Below are 19,150 nucleotides of genomic sequence, written 5' to 3'. Positions count from 1 at the left end.
TCTGTACAACAAATGGAGCCATACCAATTGGTATAGCACATGAGCGGAAGTTAGTAAATAAGACAAAATGCTTCAAATGTCTGGGTGTACACATTAATGAAAACGTGAACTGGAAGCATATTATTGATCTTTTCAAATAATTAAGTTCAGCTACTTTTGCTCTTCGTATAACTGCTAAAACTGGAATCAAATGAATTAACCGCATGACATATTTGCACATTTCCACTCAGCAATGTCTTACGGAATAATTTTTCTGGTAACTCACCACTTAGAAAGAAGGTATTCATTGCAAAAAAGCGAGTAGTAAGAATAAAATGTGGTGTTCACCCAGGACGTCATTTAGGTAACTACCTCTTCAAAGAAATAGTAATTTAAACGGCGCCGTCACGATACGTATATTCGCTAGTGAAACCCGTCATAAATAATCCATCACACTTTGAGAAGAACAGTGATGTCCATACCTACAACTTACCCACTGTTAAAGCTGTCAATGGCTCAGAAAGGAGTTCTATATGCAGCAACAAAAAAGTTTGATCATTTGCCCAATGCCATAGAATGTCTAACAAGTATCGAAGCAAGTTTTAAATCGAATTTAAAAACATTTCTCCTGGACATCATCTTCTGTTTTATTGACGAATTTCTGTTTAAAAACAGGTGGCCATTGGTGGAAAAAACTTGTTTTTAAATGACGTTGCACGAGTAAGACTAAAATAATAATGTGTTCATTAATATTAACACTAAGCACGTATACATATCCCATAAACTTACTCGTTTCGTATCATTTTGATAAAAGAATCGTTCAAATTATCTATGAGACATGCAGATAATTGACTAGATCATACGGATGCCCACTGACAATCACCGTTCCTAAGTACCATTCACGGATGGAACGGGAGAAAAGGAAGTGATACTAGTTAGGGTGCCCTCCATTTGCTGACTACAGATGCAGACGTATCTACACAGACGCCAGACTACTCGATACATAACACAGAATAGACAAAACCCACTCGCTAAAGATTCAGCTTCAAAACTAGAAGCCTGATAGGCTTCTTTCTACGGCACGAATTAGACAATCGGCACTCCAGTCTCAAAACTGAATTTCAGTTAATCATTTCGTGGAACGTCCGCAACCTTTACGTCAGAAGTTTGTATTCAGAACAGATAGCAATAATTTTAAAAAAAAACAGGCTTAAATGATAGTTCATTATTAGTCAAGTAAGGTCCTTTATTTCACAATGAGCCCTTTCTTCTCTTTTTGTTATAATCCCAAATTGCTATTGATGATTCCGTTTTAAATTACCAATTAAACATCGCTGTAATTGTCTTATCTTCCATTTCTCCTATAAATACACCTACGAGGTCAGGGAACGGTTATTGTCCGGTCACATTTAGTTCTTTTGTATTTAATGTGATTAGTCTCACATTCCAGGCAACAATGCCATACGAGTGCCATTCCCCCTCCCTCCCTCTCTCTCTTTCCTAGGGATGTACGCCGTAGCAACGAAGAAAGATCGTTTGTCATTTACTGCACTCAACATTTCAGCATTCCTTAATGCAAATAATGATCGATGAACAGTAACTACCAAGTACATTCGGCGTCAAATACAACGCCTACTTCTTCCACAGGGTCCTGCGGTTGATGTCTCTTGCATATACAGTGTTTTACCTCAGTGCTCTTCAACTTAAGTCACTTTCGTAGAAGCTTTGCAGCTAATAGATTCCGCACAACGTCATTTCATAATTCGCACATCTCATCCGTGCACAATTCGACCACATTTGTGGAATTATTTTTACTTCTCTCGCTTCCCCACACATTTCGTGAGCACAAAAAGCCGAGAAGCAGTAGAAAAGACAGTGGAAGGCATCAATTCCAGAGGCCCGCTATATTCGCCATGGGAAATACACTGAACAACCAGAACATTATGACCACCTATCTAATGGCCGGTGTGTCCACTTCGGCACACAAAACAACAGCGACGCGTCGTCGCACGGAAGCAGTGAGGCTTTGTGTAGGTCGCCGGAGGGAGCTGCCCCCGTATTTGCACACACAAGGCACCTAATTACCGTAGATTCCGGGGAGGGGGGCGATGAGCACGTTCACTCACATCCCTGATGTGCTTGATTGCGTTGAGATACGGCGAGTGATTTTTTCCAGCATCAGTCATTAACCTCACGCAGCTTCCGACTTCATGCACTTCATCTGAATGGCACATATTCGAAATCTACATGCATACTCCTCAAGCCGCCATAGGGGATGCATGATTGAGAGTGCCCTCTATCAAGGCTACTATAGCCTTCTCCATTTGCGTCCATATGAACCCTAATCCGCATAGCTTTATCAGCCTTAAGTGAGATGTACGTTACTTTTAGTAGAATTGTTCTGCAGTCAGCATAACATGATTAACTTATAATCACAAAGCGATCTTTCGATCGGACCGGCATTACATTCTTAAGTGGTTCTTCATACAAAAATGTCATGAACGACTAGCTGCATTACCAAGAGAGATAGCAATTGCCTGTGAACAGTAAAGCAGGAAGAATGCATGATTTTATTTGTGATGGGTGTGGCTATGCATGATTTTATTTGTGATGGGTGTGGCTATGAGAACATATACTTAAAACTATATATAGCTGAGTGTCGTTTATAGTATTTGATTCTTCAAGAATGTAAATGCGACGTAGGGTCTCACACAGAAATCGAGCAATGTACTTTAACTGGGAAATTCTTTACTTCATGTATATCCTCGTTTGACAGACTCTAACGCTAAAAGGTAACGCAGCCTGATTATTTTTTTTTTGCATTGAATTCAACGACTTTTTACTTTTAAATAGGTTTTCCAGCGGGCTGTGTCCGCGGCGTTGTTTGTCCTTTGCTAATTCCATGAGTTCCTTTATAATTATTGTCTAGAAACCAGCAGAAACTTAAATCACTTAATAAAAGCAAGTCTTCTGGTCCAGACTGTATATCAATTAGGTTCCTTTCGGAGTACGCTGATGCATTAGCTCCATACTTAACAATCATATACAACCGTTCGCTCGACGAAAGATCCGTACCCAAAGACTGGAAAGTTGCACAGGTCACGCCAATATTCAAGAAAGGTAGTAGGCGTAATCCACTAAATTACAGGCCGTTATCGTCGATATGCAGCAGGATTTTGGAATATATATTGTGTTCGAACACTATGAACTACCTCGAAGAAAACGGTCTATTGACACACAGTCAATATGGGTTTAGAAAACATCGTTCCTGTGAAACACAACTAGCTCTTTATTCACATGAACTGTTGAGTGCTATTGACAACGGATTTCAGATCGATTCCGTATTTCTGGATTTCCGGAAGGCTTTGGACACTGTACCACACAAGCGGCTCGTAGTGAAATTGCGTGCTTATGGAACATTGTCTCAGTTATGTACTGGATTTGTGGCTTCCTGTCAGAGAAGTCACAGTTCGTAGTAATTGACGAAAAGTCATCGAGTAAAACAGAAGTGATTTCTGGCGTTCCCCAAGGTAGTGTTACAGGCCCTTTGCTGCTCCTTATCTATATAAAAGATTTGGGAAACAATCTGAGTAGCAGTCTTCGGTTGTTTGCAGATGACGCTGTCGTTTATCGACTAATAAAGTCATCAGAAGATCAGAACAAACTGCAAAACGATTTAGAAAAGATATCTGAATGGTGCGAAAAGTGGCAGTTGACCCTAAATAACGAAAAGTGTGACGTCATCCACATGAGTGCTAAAAAGAAATCGTTAAACTTCGGTTACACGATAAATCAGTCCAATCTAAAAGCCGTAAATTCAACTAAATACCTAGGTATTACAATTACGAACAACTTAAATTGGAAGGAACGCACAGAAAATGTCGTGGAAAAGGCTAACCAAAGACTGCGCTTTATTGGCAGAACACTTAGAAAATGTAACAGACCTACTAATGAGACTGCCGACGCTACGCTTGTCCGTGCTCTTTTAGAATACTGCTGCGCGGTGTGAGATCCTTACCATATAGGATTGACGGAGTACATCGAAAAAGTTCAAAGAAGGGCAGCACGTTTTGTATTACCGTGGAGTAGGGGAGAGAGTGTCATTGAAATGATACAGGATTTTGGGTGGACATCATTAATAGAAGGCGTTTTTCGTTGCAGCGGGATCTTCTCACAAAATTCCAATCACCAACTTTCTCCTCCGAATGCGAAAATATTTTGTTGACACCGACCTACACAGGGAGGAACGATCACCACGATAAAATAAGGGAAATCAGAGCTCGTACGGAAAGATATAGGTGTTCATTCTTTCCGCGCGCTATACGAGATCGGATTAATAGAGAATTGTGAAGGTGGTTCGATGAACCCTCTGCCAGGCACTTAAATGTGATTTGCAGAGTATCCATTTAGATACAGACGTAGATGTAGAAACTTTTATAAAATACATGAAGGACACCGTCCGCTCCTGGGCTCCCGTGTTTTGGCATGGTTTTTATATCTCATAGTAGACGTTCAGGATTGCAATTCCTGTGTAGCTAATGCAGTCCATTTTGTTAGAATGCTTGTTTGTAGGGCAAATGACCGCTGTCTTCCAATATTTTGGGATCTCCTCCACAGTCCATATGCACTTGATTAGTTGGTGAACTCTCTTGCGGTGTCTCTCCCCTCCAGCTTGCATGACTTGCCTGAATTCCACCTTCTCCTTCACTGTTGTTCTTCTCCAGCTTCATAATCTGTTTCTTAATTTCCTCCCGTGTAGGTGGCAGATAATCTACGTCTGCAGTGTCAGGTGGAATTCGAACAGATCTTTAGGTTCATCACAGCTGCGGAGTTCCCTCAGTAGTGTTGAAATCATTACTGAGTATTGTCCCGTTATTGTCCTTGACGAACTTTGGGCAGCTCTGGTATCTCTTCTTAAAGAAGCTAACTTTATGGTACACCTTTTGAGCCTCTTTCCCCAGGATATCTTACTGAGCCTCTTCTATCATACTTTTGACGTACATTCTCTTTCCTCTCATCAGGGTTGCTTGTGCGTTTCTCCGCATGTCTTCAAACTGTGCTTTGTCTTGTGCAAAATCTGCTTCGTAGCCAACTCTCCTTGGTTTCTCTTCTCCCAGCTAATGCGTCAATGGATTCGTCTCCAAACAACACCCGAAGCAGCAACAATTAACCACGCCCGTCTCGTAATCGAAAAGTAGGGAGAGCGCGAAAAAGTAAAAACCATAACGCGTTCTTATGGAAACCGGTGTACGAACTTTCTTTTGTAGGGGCAGAGGGCGGTCAAACAGACCCATTCACTGATTCCGTCTAATATGAATTACACTTATTACATCTTTCAGCAAAGCAGTTAACTACAAAGAAAAATCATTAATATTAAAAGTCTTAAATATGTGCCTAAATTTAAAGGTTTTTTTTTAAAAAAAAAAGACATCAAATATCTGGTAAACATTATTTCTGTTTCCTCTGAGACCACTTAGAAATAGTCGCTCAGATTTACTATACACCGCAATAACAATCGGCCATCGATAAACCCTGTATTATTATTATTATGATTATTATACTAACACTGTGCATCACATTTTAATATATATATATATGCCGGTGGTAAATGCCTTTTTTGTTGGTGGCTTCTTACCGTCTTTGGTTCTAAGCCAAAATTGTCTGGCGGACGGAGAACTTAAGCTTTAGTGATCAGTTCGTCATTAAAAAAAATTTTTCTGTGGCACCATGATGTCAGCTTTCTCAAAATTTAGGTAGTTTTCTCTCTTCTGTCAATGGCTCTGAGCACTATGGGACTTAACATCTGAGGTCATCGGTGTGTGATATGTCATTAGGTTAGTTAGGTTTAAGTTAGAACTTAGAACTACTTAAACCTAACTAACCTAATGACATATCACACATCCATTCCCGAGGCAGGATTCGAATCTGCGACCGTAGCGGTTGCTTGGTTCCAGACTGAAGCGCCTAGAACCGCTCGGCCACAACGGCCGGCTTTTCTCTCTTCTCTTGGTGACTGTTGGATGGGCTCCTCACTTTTCCTGTCTTTGTCTCCTAGCACCGTGGCTTTATGCTCGGTTATCCCATTACCCCGTTTACCACCTCCTATACTTTCCCCTCTCATTACCCCACTTAATAGTTGGAAAGTTGATTTAAATAGTCACTTTCCATGTCACCACCATGTAATTTTTAATTTGTAAGAGTATTTTATTCTATTCCATCAATTTAATTGGCTCAGTTCAGCATTTGCGTTATTTCAATCCCTTTTTACAATCAGCGCCGCCACTCGTCGGTTTCACAAAGTTTTGTTATCAAGTCAATCTACTGTGAACTTCACTCGCTTCAGCATATACGTTGTGTGGAGCAGTAGTTGTTTACCACTGTGATTCGTGGCTGTGATCGCTAACCTATCTTCGCACCGCACATAGTAATTACAGATAATCTTAATATACGATAACCGCGTAAAGCAAGTGTTTTATTAATAATTACGCCTTCGCTTTAACGCCATCACATTAATGGCTTTTAAATATGACCATTGCGGCCTCCGCTGTTATTTACTTCTCACCTTTAGCTTACCTATCCGATTAAATGTTGCTACACTCATGCTCATAAATTAAGGATAACTGCAGAATGTGGTGGCACACAACGTGGCACTACACAAATCTGGTGCTAAGAGCATAGGCACATAGGGAACACACACGACACAGATCTGTAAGTCCGCGGTATTGGTGATAAGTTGAGAAAACCGTCCCGAAACACATGTGCTACAAAATTCCACTGTTTCATGCGCATGTATCCCGACATCAATGTGGGATATGATCAACATGCACAAGTACACAGGCCGCACGACGGGTTGGTCGAACAACTGCTGGGGTATAGCCTCCCATTCTTGCACCAGTGCCCGTCGGAGCTCCTGAAGTGTTCTAGGGGTTTGAAGACGTGCAGCGATACATCGACCGAGAGTATCCCAGACGTGCTCGATGTGGTTTATGTCTGGAGAACCGGCAGGCCACTCCATTCGCCTAGTATCTTCTGTTTCAAGGTACTCCTCCACAATGGCACCTCGGTGGGGCCGTGCGTTATCATCCATCAGGAGGAAGGTGGGACTCACTGCACCCCTGAAAAGGCGGACATACTGGTGCAAAATGACGTCCTGATACACCTGACCTGTTACAGTTCCTCTGTCAAAGACGTGCAGGGGTGTACGTGCACCAATCATAATCCCACCCCACACCATCAAATCACGACCTCCATACAGGTCCTTTTCAAGGACATTAAGGGGTTGGTATCTGGTTCCTGGTTCACGCCAGATGAAAACCCGGCGAGAAGCGCTGTTCAGACTATACCTGAACTAGTCTGTGAACATAACCTGGGACGATTGTTCCTATGACCATGTACTGTGTTCTTGACACCAGGCTTTACGGGCTCTCCTGTGACCAGGGATCAGTGGAATGCACCTTGCAGGTCTCCGGGCGAATAAACCATGTCTGTTCAGTCGTCTGTAGACTGTATGTCTGGAGACAACTGTTCCAGTGGCTGCGGTAAGGTCCAGATAAAGGCTACCTGCAGTACTCCGTGGCCGTCTGCGGGCACTGATGGTGAGATGTCGGTCTTCTTGTCGTGTTATACACTGTGGATGTCCCAACTGTAGCGCCTGGACACGTTTCCTGCCTGCTGGAATCGTTGCCATAATCTTGAGATCACACCTTGTGGCACGCGGAGGGCCCGTGCTACGACCTGCTGTGTTTGACCAGCCTCCAATCGCCCTAATATTCTACCCCTCATAACGTCACCAATATGTTGTATCTACGGACCCAACCAACCAACTCGCGTACGCGCGCCCTGACCGTGACATCGCTGGCCATAGTTCCTGTCGCGGCCGTCGGCGTCTCAGGGCGTTACCGCCGACGGAAGAGGTCGCGCCATGGCTGAGTTCGTGTCCACAGCGCCCTCTGCCCTTCGCATATAAGGAGGAGCGCTGGCCCCGAGACGGGCAGTCTATTGTCGATTGTCTATTGCTAGCATTTCGTGGAGTTTATAGCGGAGCCATTGCAGTGTGATATTTGCTATTGTATTCGACTAGGCTCAGTACACGGATTACTCGTGGATATTACTTGGACTTGTATTGCTGGTGCACGTTTCGTCAGAAATAAAAATAAATTATCTCTTCATTCTAGCTGGCGCAATTCTTATCATTAATTATTTTTCGGCCAACAGACGTAGCTACATCCTGGTCACTACCCACGCTTTATACAATTTGTGGTGGCTGCCCTAAAAGTACCGCCGAGGACCTTGGGTTTGGGAGCCGTCACAAAACAATATGTGTTCTTTAAGCCATTTTCAACACACAGTCACCACTAGTACGTCTGAAAAAGTGTGCACACTTACTCGCTGCACCGCACTCTGACATGCACCAACACACCTCTGTGTATGTGGACTGCTGCCAGCGCCACCGTGCGACGAACGCAGGTGAAATGCACCGCATGGTCATACCCCGAGGTGATTTTAACGCGCAAATCGCCCACCAGAGCGTTGTTTCACCATGTATCAGCATTATCCTTAATTTATGAGCATGTAGATAGGTCCGCGAATAAATTGCTATCTGACAAGATTGTTATTACTAGTTACAGATAAGATGCGCTAACCACGCGAAACTGTTAATAAAACACTTGCAACAGAGACTGTTTTCTATTTTTAGAATATTTATACGTGGGTTTCTATCAATCTCTAACAGTTGATTTCCCAGGAAAACGATAAAGTATGTTACTAATAAGACATAAAAAAGATTTGTATTACAGAAGGAATCGAAATACCACGAGCAGGGAAGAGAAATCGTTTGAAATGGTTACGGCCAACAGCAAGTAGGACTGATTACATATTATAGAAATATTGTGCGCGTTAAGGGATTTGATTAAAAATCAGCCAGTGTATGATGTCTGAAGTCAATATTTTGGGTAATATAATTAAATCTATACGGACAACAGTAAAAAGAAAAAAATCAGGAAATCAGACGAAGAGTGCGAGGACTTGTAAGAAAACAGCTAAATAACAAAAGATGGCAACTGGTAGCCAATATATTTAATAATCACTTTCTTGCAGTAGCTCAGAAAATTGGCATAGACACTTCAAGGGATAAGCAATAGAGTAGATGCAAGAAGCAATGATTCATAAATATCAGGAAATTACAATTACTTCGTGTTCTGCCAAAGAAATTAAGAATGTAATTAACTCTCTCAAAGCCAAAAACACTCATAGAGTTCCCTGTATATCAAGTCAAATACTAAAATCCTGTTCTTCACGTTTATTCTATGTCTCCAGTCACATATACATACATCAATATCGCAGGGGGCGTTTCGTGACTAAAATATGCAACATATATCCAAGAAGGAGAACAATTCTCTTTGCTGATAATGCAAGTATTATAATCAAGCCTAACGAAGGAACTTTAGATTTGAAAATGTAACTAATATTTTCTTGAAAATTAATACCTTATCGTAAACGTACAGTCACTGAATTGGGTTAAGACACAATAAATGAAATAAACTACTGCACAAATTCTGGCCCTACCATTAAAAATATTGCACTAGGATACAACAGTGAACGAAACGGAACATTTAAAAGCTTTCAGTGTTTATACGGATAAGAGCCTGAGCTGGAAGTTACATGTTACAGATATTCTTAAACGTCTAAGCTGTGAAACTTTTCTGTTACGGATAACAGCGCAATTCGGAGAATGCTCAGGAAGCAAAGACAGTTGCACTCGCGGTTCAAGAAAGATCGGGAGAATGAGGACAGGCAAAAGTTAGTAGAGATTCGTGCTGCTGTAAAAAGAGCGATGCGCGAAGCATACAACCACTACCACCGTCATACCTTAGCAAAAGATCTTGCTGAAAACCCAAGGAAATGAAGTCACTCACTGATCAGTCTGGCCTGGCAACGGAAGACAGCAAAACGAAAGCTGAAATTTTAAATTTAGCATTTGAGAACTCTTTCACACAGGAGGATCGTACAAACATACCCCCGTTTGAGTCTCGTACAGATTTCCGTATGGAGGACATAGTGATAGACATCCCTGGGGTTGTGAAGCAGCTGAATGGGTTGAAAATAAATAAATCGCCAGGTCCTGATGGGATTCCAATTCGATTTTACAGAGAGTACTCTACTGTATTGGCTCCTTACTTAACTTGCATTTATCGCGAATCTCTTGCCCAACGTAAAGTCCCGAGCGACTGGAAAAAAGCGCAGGCGACGCCTGTGTATAAGAAGAGCAGAAGGACGGATCCTCAACACTACAAACATCGGTTTGTTACAGGATTCTCGAACATATTCTCAGTTCGAATATAATGAATTTCCTTGAGACAGAGAAGTTGCTGTCCATGCATCAGCACGGCTTTAGAAAGCATCGCTCCTGCGAAACGGAACTCGCCCTTTTTTCACATGATATCTTGCGAACCATGGATGAAGGGTATCAGACGGATGCCATATTCCTTGACTTCCGGAAAGCGTTTGACTTGGTGCCCCACTGCAGACTCCTAACTAAGGTACGAGCATATGGGATTGGTTCCCAAATATGTGAGTGGCTCGAAGACTTCTTAAGTAATAGAACCCAGTACGTTGTCCTCGATGGTGAGTGTTCATCGGAGGTGAGGGTATCATCTGGAGTGCCTCAGGGAAGTGTGGTAGGTCCGCTGTTGTTCTCTATCTACATAAATGATCTTTTGGATAGGGTGGATAGCAATGTGCGGCTGTTTGCTGATGATGCTGTAGTGTACGGGAAGGTGTCGTCGTTGAGTGACTGTAGGAGGATACAGGATGACTTGGACAGGACTTGTGACTGGTGTAAAGAATGGCAGCTAACTCTAAATATAGATAAATGTAAATTAATGCAGATGAATAGGAAAAAGAATCCCGTAATGTTTGAATACTCCATTAGTAGTGTAGCGCTTGACACAGTCACGACGATTAAATAATTGGGCGTAACATTGCAGAGCGATATGAAGTGGGACAAGCATGTAATGGCAGTTGTGGGGAAGGCAGATAGCCGTCTTCGGTTCATTGGTAGAATTTTGGGAAGATGTGGTTCATCTGTAAAGGAGACCGCTTATAAACCACTAATACGACCTATTCTTGAGTACTGCTCGAGCGTTTGGGTTCCCTATCAGGTCGGATTGAGGGAGGACATAGAAGCAATTCAGAGGCGGGCTTCTAACTCGGGTGGGAGTTTGTTAGCGCACAGCGGCCGGACTGAAGCTAGTTTCAGGCGTTTCCATAGGCAGACTCCGAGCCAGATTCATATCACCACCTCAGAAACACAGACACCAGGAGCTAAACAAGGCAACCCACAGAGCACAGTTTACGAGCCTCACTAACAAATGTTCCACCAGACATTTCTTCTCTAACGTAGATGGCCTCAAGAATGACACGTATCCACAGAATGAAGGGGCCAATCCCTGATGACCTAAGGATCATCGAACGCGGTAGTTGACTACAGGAAAGATCTTTTGTAACGGGGAGGCTTACTCGTAATTTCCGAGAGCGCACGTTACAGGCGACATCAGAGACACTTGAGCTTAAACGTACCGACAGCAGGTCTTCGCGTTCGGCACCCGCGAATGGAACAGCAAGGGGCCAAGTGACAATGATACACTGCATACCCTCTGCTATTCAACATACGTTGTATTGCCGCGTAGCACAGAATGTCAGGAAAGGAAAACTAAACTCTGCGCTCAGCACTGATTGGATTGGATTGTTTGAGAGAAGGGACCAAACAGAGAGGTCATCGGTCTCATCGGATTAGGGAGGACGGGGAAGGAAGTCGGCCGCGCCCTTTCACAGGAACCATCCCGGCATTTGCGTGGAGCGATTTAGGGAAATCACGGAAAACCTAAATCAGGATGACCGGACGCGCTCAGCACTGAAATCCATGCGATGTCGACGGCCGCCTTGTCATTTGGAGTCATGCAAGGATGGTACGGAGGGGTATGGGGCCAGCGCATCGCTATTGGGAGCTTCTCATTCAAGTAGCTCCTCAACTGGCATCACTCCGTTCCAGTTCTCCCAACAAGAATAAATCCCTGGCAATATCAGGAACTGAATGCGGGTCCTCTGCAGGAGTCAGACGAAAGTTGAAATAAAAACCATGTGAATCGTCCATTATCTAGATCATAATAATGCGATCTCTTCTCAGAGAAAGCGCTGTGTTTAAGATAAAGAATAGAGCCCACTGCTGGACAAGAAAGAAAACGACGTAGTTCACGATGCACAAACGACGTACAGTACTCTTACTAGTCAGTACACGTCTTCAACCTATAGCATGAAACAGTTTGTATGATGTTATGAAGTTAAGCCAACATTACTTCGTAAAGAAAGAGTGTTTTGAGGCCTAAGAGTAGGACATTTTGCCTAAAAAACACAGAAGAAAGAAAATCAATGACTTGTAGAATGTTGTTGTTGTTGTGGTCTTCAGTCCTGAGACTGGTTTGATGCAGCTCTCCATGCTACCCTATCCTGTGCAAGCTTCTTCATCTCCCAGTACTTACTGCAACCCACATCCTTCTGAATCTGCTTAGTGTATTCATATCTTGGTCTCCCTCTACCGTGATGACTGGGTGTTGTGTGCTGTCCTTAGGTTAGTTAGGTTTACGTAGTTCTAAGTTCTAGGGGACTGATGACCATAGATGTTAAGTCCCATAGTGCTCAGAGCCATTTGAACCAATCTCCCTCTACGATTTTTACCCTCCACACTGCCCTCCAATGCTAAATTTGTGATCCCTTGATGCCTCAGAACATGTCCTACTAACCGGTCCCTTCTTTTTGTCAAGTTGTGCCACAAACTCTTCTTCTCCCCAATTCTATTCAATACTTCATCATTAGTTACGTGATCAACCCATCTAATCTTCAACATTCTTCTGTAGCACCACATTTCGACTTGTAGAACAATACGTAAAATTTTCAGTTTAGTGCAGTGTGCGCAAATAGATGGACATCCAAAATTTGAGAATGTCAGTCACTCTGAGAAATTAAACTTTGTCGATGTTCTTGAAATATTAGGTTGGTGCATGAGTTCGTAGCGTTTTTACAGAAGTTTAAAAAATCGTTCAAATGGCTCTGAGCACTATGGGACTTAACATCTGAGGTCATCAGTCCCCTAGAACTTAGAACTACTTAAACCTAACTAACCTAAGGACATCACACACATCCATGCCCGAGGCAGGATTCGAACCTGCGACCTTAGCGGTAGCGCGGTTCCACACTGAAGCGCCTAGAACCGCTCGGCCACACCAGCCGGCCAGAAGGTTAATGAAAACAACAGTTACACATAACAGTGACTGTAGTCATCAATAATATTTCTCCTTCACTATTTACAACAGGCTACCAACGCTGGGGTAACTTTTCGATTTTGCGACAGTAGAAATCACGTCATTTTGAGATGAAGAACTAGTCGAGCCGCGTTCGGAGCGCATTTTCATTCGGAAAGAGAGTTCCTTGAAGGCTGTTCGATAGAGAACGGAAAAGGCGAAAATCTGAGGGCGCAAGATCAGGTGAATAAGATGGATGCAGAATGAATTCCCAGTCCAACTTCCTGTACAGTGTTTTTTGCTAGTCTAGCAGAATGCTGGAGGGTGTTATCGTGGATTAGTACCATGTCACGCAGTCTTCCTCGTTGATGTCCTTAGATTGCGTCTGCAAGACGTCTCAGTTGTTGACAATAAATGCCAGTGGTGATTTACACGTCGGGGGAAGCAATTCGTAGTACATCACACCGTTCCTGTGCCACCAAATGCATGAGATTATCTTTTGTGGATGCGCGCATGTCTTTGAAGGGGGAGTTGCGGCTTCGTTTAGGCGCAACCATACCTTTCTTTTCTGTATGTTAGCGCAGGGACACCATTTCTCGCCACCAGTAACGGTACGGGATAATAATGGACGGTGTTGTTCACGAGCCAATTGATGACGAACAAGCAAAGATGTCCGTATGGCCACCTGCTGATTCCTGTGATTTTGGCTTAGAGCATGTGGTACCCACACACACCCCATTTTTGAACCTTCCCGATTGCGTGCAAATGTCGCACGGTTGTGGAATGGTGACGGTTCATCATATATGTCAGTTCTGGGGTACAATGACGTGGATAATTGTGGATTAATGCGTTTGAACGATATTCATCAAATCAAACCATTAAGGTTTTCCTGAACGCGGAGAGTCGCTGATGTCGAAACGATCCTCCTTAAAACAAGAGAACCATTTTCTTGCCTGCTGTGCCCAATGGTATCGTCCCCACACACGGCGCAAGTGTTTGTGGCTGCCTCCCCTGCTGTGAGCAGTCTATTGAGCTTAACCAGAAGAATATATCAGAAAATGTTCCGATTTCTCCACATAGCACTCCATTTTCTAGTGTCCATGGCTCCACTCACTACCCCCAGATGACAAAATGAGAATATGTAATCTCAGATAGCAACAGTGAATTACAAATAAAAATGACAATCAATAAATAAACCAGTAACAAGCAGGATAGCGACATACAAAACAAAAACGCCACGAACTTATACACAACTGGCCATTAAAATTGCTACACCAAGAAGAAATGCAGATGATAAACGGGTATTCATTGGACAAAGATATTATATTAGAACTGAAATGTGATTACATTTCCACACGATTTGGGTGCATAGATCCTGAGAAATCAGTGCCCAGAACAACCACCTCTGGCCGTAATAACGGCCTTGATACGCCTGGGCATTGAGTCAAACAGAGCTTGGATGGTGTGTACAGGTACAGCTGCCCATGCAGCTTCAACACGATACCACAGTTCATCAAGAGTAGTGACTTGCGTATTGTGACAAGCCAGTTGCTCGGCCACCATTGACCAGACGTTTTCAGTTGGTGAGAGATTTGGAGAATGTGCTGGCCAGGACAGCAGTCGAACATTTTCTGTATCCAGAAAGGCCCTTACAGGACCTGCAACATGGTCGTGCGTTATCCTGCTGAAATGTAGGGTTTCGCTGTGATCGAATGAAGGGTAGAGCCACGGGTCGTAACACATCTGAAATGTAACGTCCACTGTTCAAAGTGCCGTCAGTGCGAACAAGAGGTGACCGAGACGTGTAACCAGTGGCACCCTATACCATCACGCCGGGTGATACGCCAGTATGGCGATGACGAATACACGCTTCCAATATGCGTTCACCGCGATGTCGCCAAACACGGATGCGACCATCATGAAGCTGTAAACAGAACCTGTATTCATCCGAAAAATTTACATTTTGCCATTCGTGCACCCAGGTTCGCCGTAGAGTACACCATCGCAGGCGCTCCTGTCTGTGATACAGCGTCAAGGGTACCGCAGCCATGGTCTGCGAGCTGATAGTCCATGCTGCTGCAAACGTCGTCGAACTGTTCGTGCAGATGGTTGTTGTCTTGCAAACGTCCCCAGCTGTTGACTCAGGGATCGAGACGTGGCTCCACGATCCGTTACAGCCATGGTGATAAGATGCCTGTCATCTCGACTGCTAGTGATATGAGACCGTTGGGATCCAGCACGGCGTTCCGTATTACCCTCCTGAACCCACCGATTCCATTTTCTGCTAACAGTCATTGGATCTCGACCAACGCGAGCAGCAATGTCGCGATACGAAAATGGTTCAAATGGCTCTGAGCACTATGGGACTTAACATCTATGGTCATCAGTCCCCTAGAACTTAGAACTACTTAAACCTAACTAACCTACGGACATCACACAACACCCAGTCATCACGAGTCAGAGAAAATCCCTGACCCCGTCGGGAATCGAACCCGGGAACCAGGGCGTGGGAAGCGAGAACACTACCGCACGACCACGAGCTGCGGACTGTCGCGATACGATAAACCGCAATCGCGATAGGCTACAATTCGACCTTTATCAAAGTCGGAAACGTGACGGTACGCATTTCTCCTCCTTATATGAGGCGTCACAACGTTTCACCAACTGTTGTTTGTGTATGAGAAATCGGTTGGAAACTTTCCTCATGTCAGCACGATGTAGGTGTCGCCACCGGCGCCACCCTTGTGTGAATGCTCTGAAAAGCTAATCATTTGCATATCACAGCATCTTCTTCCCGTCGGTTAAATTTCGCGTCTGTAGCACGTCATCTTCGTGGTGTTGGTTGGTTGGTTGGTTGGTTTGGGGAAGGAGACCAGACAGCGTGGTCATCGGTCTCATCGGATTAGGGAAGGATGGGGAAGGAAGTCGGCCGTGCCCTTTCAGAGGAACCATCCCGGCATTGGCCTGGAGTGATTTAGGGAAATCACGGAAAACCTAAATCAGGGTGGCCGGACGCGGGATTGAACTGTCGTCCTCCCGAATGCGAGTCCAGTGTCTAACCACTGCGCCACCTCGCTCGGTCATCTTCGTGGTGTAGCAATTTTAATGGCCAGTAGTGTACTTTGAGGGGTTGAACCAATAGAAGTCAACCTGTTCCCTGCAGCTCACTAGTGGGCATTCCAGCTTTCGTAGTGGGCGGTAAGCGGTAAGGATTTTAACAACTTTTTCGTTGAGTTTTCGTAAAATTTTGACATAGGGTATATAATACGCATTAACTTACTGTAACTCTGCTTTATAAATTTTATGATGTAAATTTTACTTCCTTGCTCTATCAATTATGATTACTATGGGACCGGAGGGCCATTCATTAAAAAATGTTACTACTAACAGAGGTACAAAAGTGAATCGTAGGTAAAAAAGGTTTACTGCCTCTGCGTTAAACGAAAGCAAAACGGATGTCACAGGCGCTTAAGTAGACGACAGTCTGCACTGTATGGAAATAGTAATAAAAGTGACTGACCGTGCCGGCTACATGACTACGAAGCACCGGTGTTAAACGGAATGATGGAAGAGTTTGAAGATGTTGACAGACGTGCTGCGAAATTCGTGACAGGTGTAAACAGTCACCGCATGACAGCTTACAGGAAACACATTTTCTGCGAATTAGGTGGCAATCTAACAGGCGAAATCAGAAAATGCCGCGCGCTAGCTTGTGGAGTGAAGGAGGCGGCGCTTACCGCTGACGACCGCCGCGCGCCCGTGGCGCTGGCGGGCGCGCACTCCGGGCCTGCTGCTGCGCTGCCGGCCATGGCGGGAGCTGCGTCCACACTCACTCGGCGCTCGCTGCCGGCGCGGCCGCCACGCGCTGCCAGCCGGCACGGTCACGTGGCACCGCCGGTGGCCTCGCGCACCCCGCACGCCAACCGACGCTGTATTCCCATTCAACTCTGAAATCGCTTCAACTTCTCCGTAGTGAAACACTTCGTTTTACGTCAAAATGCGCTTACGAGGGGCGTGCAAAAATAACGGAAATTTTTAACGATTTCGTTTATTCGTCTACATCAGGGTAATACCATTCAAAGAAAGCTCCGAATTAGGATCACTTTGAAATCTATCAACAGCTGAATCAATATTTGTGCAGCTTGTTTTTCAGATAGTACGTCGTTATACGAGGGGCGGTCAATATACAGGGTGAATCAGGACGAAAGGTACATGCTTTGAGGGGTGATAGTATTAGTGATTCTGAACAAAAAACTTAATATGGGCGTATGCCCTATTCCGAATGGAGATAGAACACATTTAATATCACTTTTGTATGTTTTTCTTGAATAAGTCCAAAACCGCACCTTCCACCGAAAACGTGTCGCAGTACAAAATTAAACTACATTAAATTTCCTACAGAAAAGGTCCTATTCATTTTTTTCTCTAGAGCCAATGGTTTGCGGGAAGAGAGCGCGAGGATGTCTAAAAAATCACTCGACGCGCATGCGCTGTAGCTTACGTAGTTTTTGTAGGCCAATTTGAAGTAGCATATTGAGTTAGCAAATTGAGACGAACAGTTTGATACGGGACATTTGTGGTCTATCAAGTCGGGAAACTACTTCAAATTAGCCTACAAAAACTACGTAAGCTAAAGCGCATGCGCGTCGAGCGAGTTTTTCAACATCCTCGCGCTCTCTTCGAGCAAACCATTACTTCTAGAGAAAAAAAAATGAATAGGACATTTTCTGTAGAACATTGTCCGCCTCCTCAGCGTGGCGGTAGGGTTACCGCCTTTCACGCAGGGGGCCCGGGTTCGGTTCCCGGCAGGGGACTGGGTGTTGTCTGTCCATCATCATCGACTCGCAAGTCGCCGAAGTGGCGTCAACCAAGGTTATTTAAAAGGGAGGTTGGGCCCGAAGCTAAATCGGCTGTGACGTCACTGTAGGAGCAAAGCGAGGCAGCGGCTAGCGCAGCAAGCGACTCTTATACTAAGGACAAGCAACTACTTATACCAATATTTTCTCAGGAAATTATTTAAAATAGTTGATTTACCTGTTTAGATGTTTGCAGTAGAAGAAGAGTGCCACTGTCTTGATTTCCGCTTCTGTGCTGCTGCTGCTTTCTGCATTTTATGCTTCGTATTGAGGAACCGCATACGAATGAAAAGTCGTGTTCTGACATACAGTTTTATAACGTGTGACGAAAATTCCGGATATTTAGTTTGGACAGCAGTGCATATTGTTTTCACTATATTTTTTTCCTTGGAAATACTATCCAATCCATTAAATTCATTAAAAATTAGTTCAAACTGAGACACCTTATGTAACCACCCATCTGTTGGAACTGTAAGCCCACCGCGAGATAGAAATTCAATCCAACCATAATTTTCATTTGTTGGAGGACAAAATATCAGCAGACGGCGTTCCCAGAGTCTTGTCGCAGTTCTTTGCACGATATGCAATGTAGCCAGCCAGGTAACGAAATCCTTCTGCAGAGCAGTCACATCCCTCTTTGACAGCAGATTCTTCTGGTGCAGGTTGAACAGGAAAGTTAATATCTCTTAGCTATTTTTCACGATCTATCATTTGCAGTGCTTCGCTCATGTCAGGCAAAATTCCTGTGAACAGATGTGACGTCAAAAATCCGTCACACTCATCTGCCTCTACTGATGTGTCACTTGACAGAGGAATGTCATGGGTATTGTGTCCCAGCAGTAACAGCCGTAATCGTTCTGTTGGAGAAAGGTTCAATTGGAAATGACCAATTCCTCTGATCTGCGACAAAAAATTTTCCAGTGCCTCCTGGTTCAATCTTGCAGTTAAAATATATGCTATTTGTAGTGGCTGAAGATCTGAAAACAGTCCAAATAATGACCGAACAGTTGTCATAATGCC

General features: G+C 44.0%; 1 protein-coding gene across 2 annotated transcripts in view; it reads right to left on the bottom strand.

The window, feature by feature from the left end:
- Positions 1-18,369, bottom strand: part of LOC126088112 (carcinine transporter) — a 382,018-nt gene extending 363,649 nt beyond the window's left edge. The window contains exon 1 of one of the 2 annotated variants that reach the window (XM_049906209.1): positions 18,309-18,369. Coding sequence is in view for 1 of the 2 variants with exons in the window: in XM_049906208.1 (XP_049762165.1) it covers positions 17,012-17,083 (72 nt within the window). In the remaining variant the exon portion in view is untranslated. Of the gene's footprint in view, positions 1-17,011; positions 17,091-18,308 lie in introns of those variants that run through there. The other variant, XM_049906208.1, reaches the window with a different exon arrangement.
- Between the last annotated feature and the right edge of the window lie 781 nt (positions 18,370-19,150).

This window comes from Schistocerca cancellata, chromosome 6 (assembly GCF_023864275.1).
Source record: "Schistocerca cancellata isolate TAMUIC-IGC-003103 chromosome 6, iqSchCanc2.1, whole genome shotgun sequence".
NCBI lineage: Eukaryota > Metazoa > Arthropoda > Insecta > Orthoptera > Acrididae > Schistocerca > Schistocerca cancellata.
Note: the sequence above shows the minus strand (reverse complement) of the source record. Positions and strands in the feature narration are given on the sequence as shown.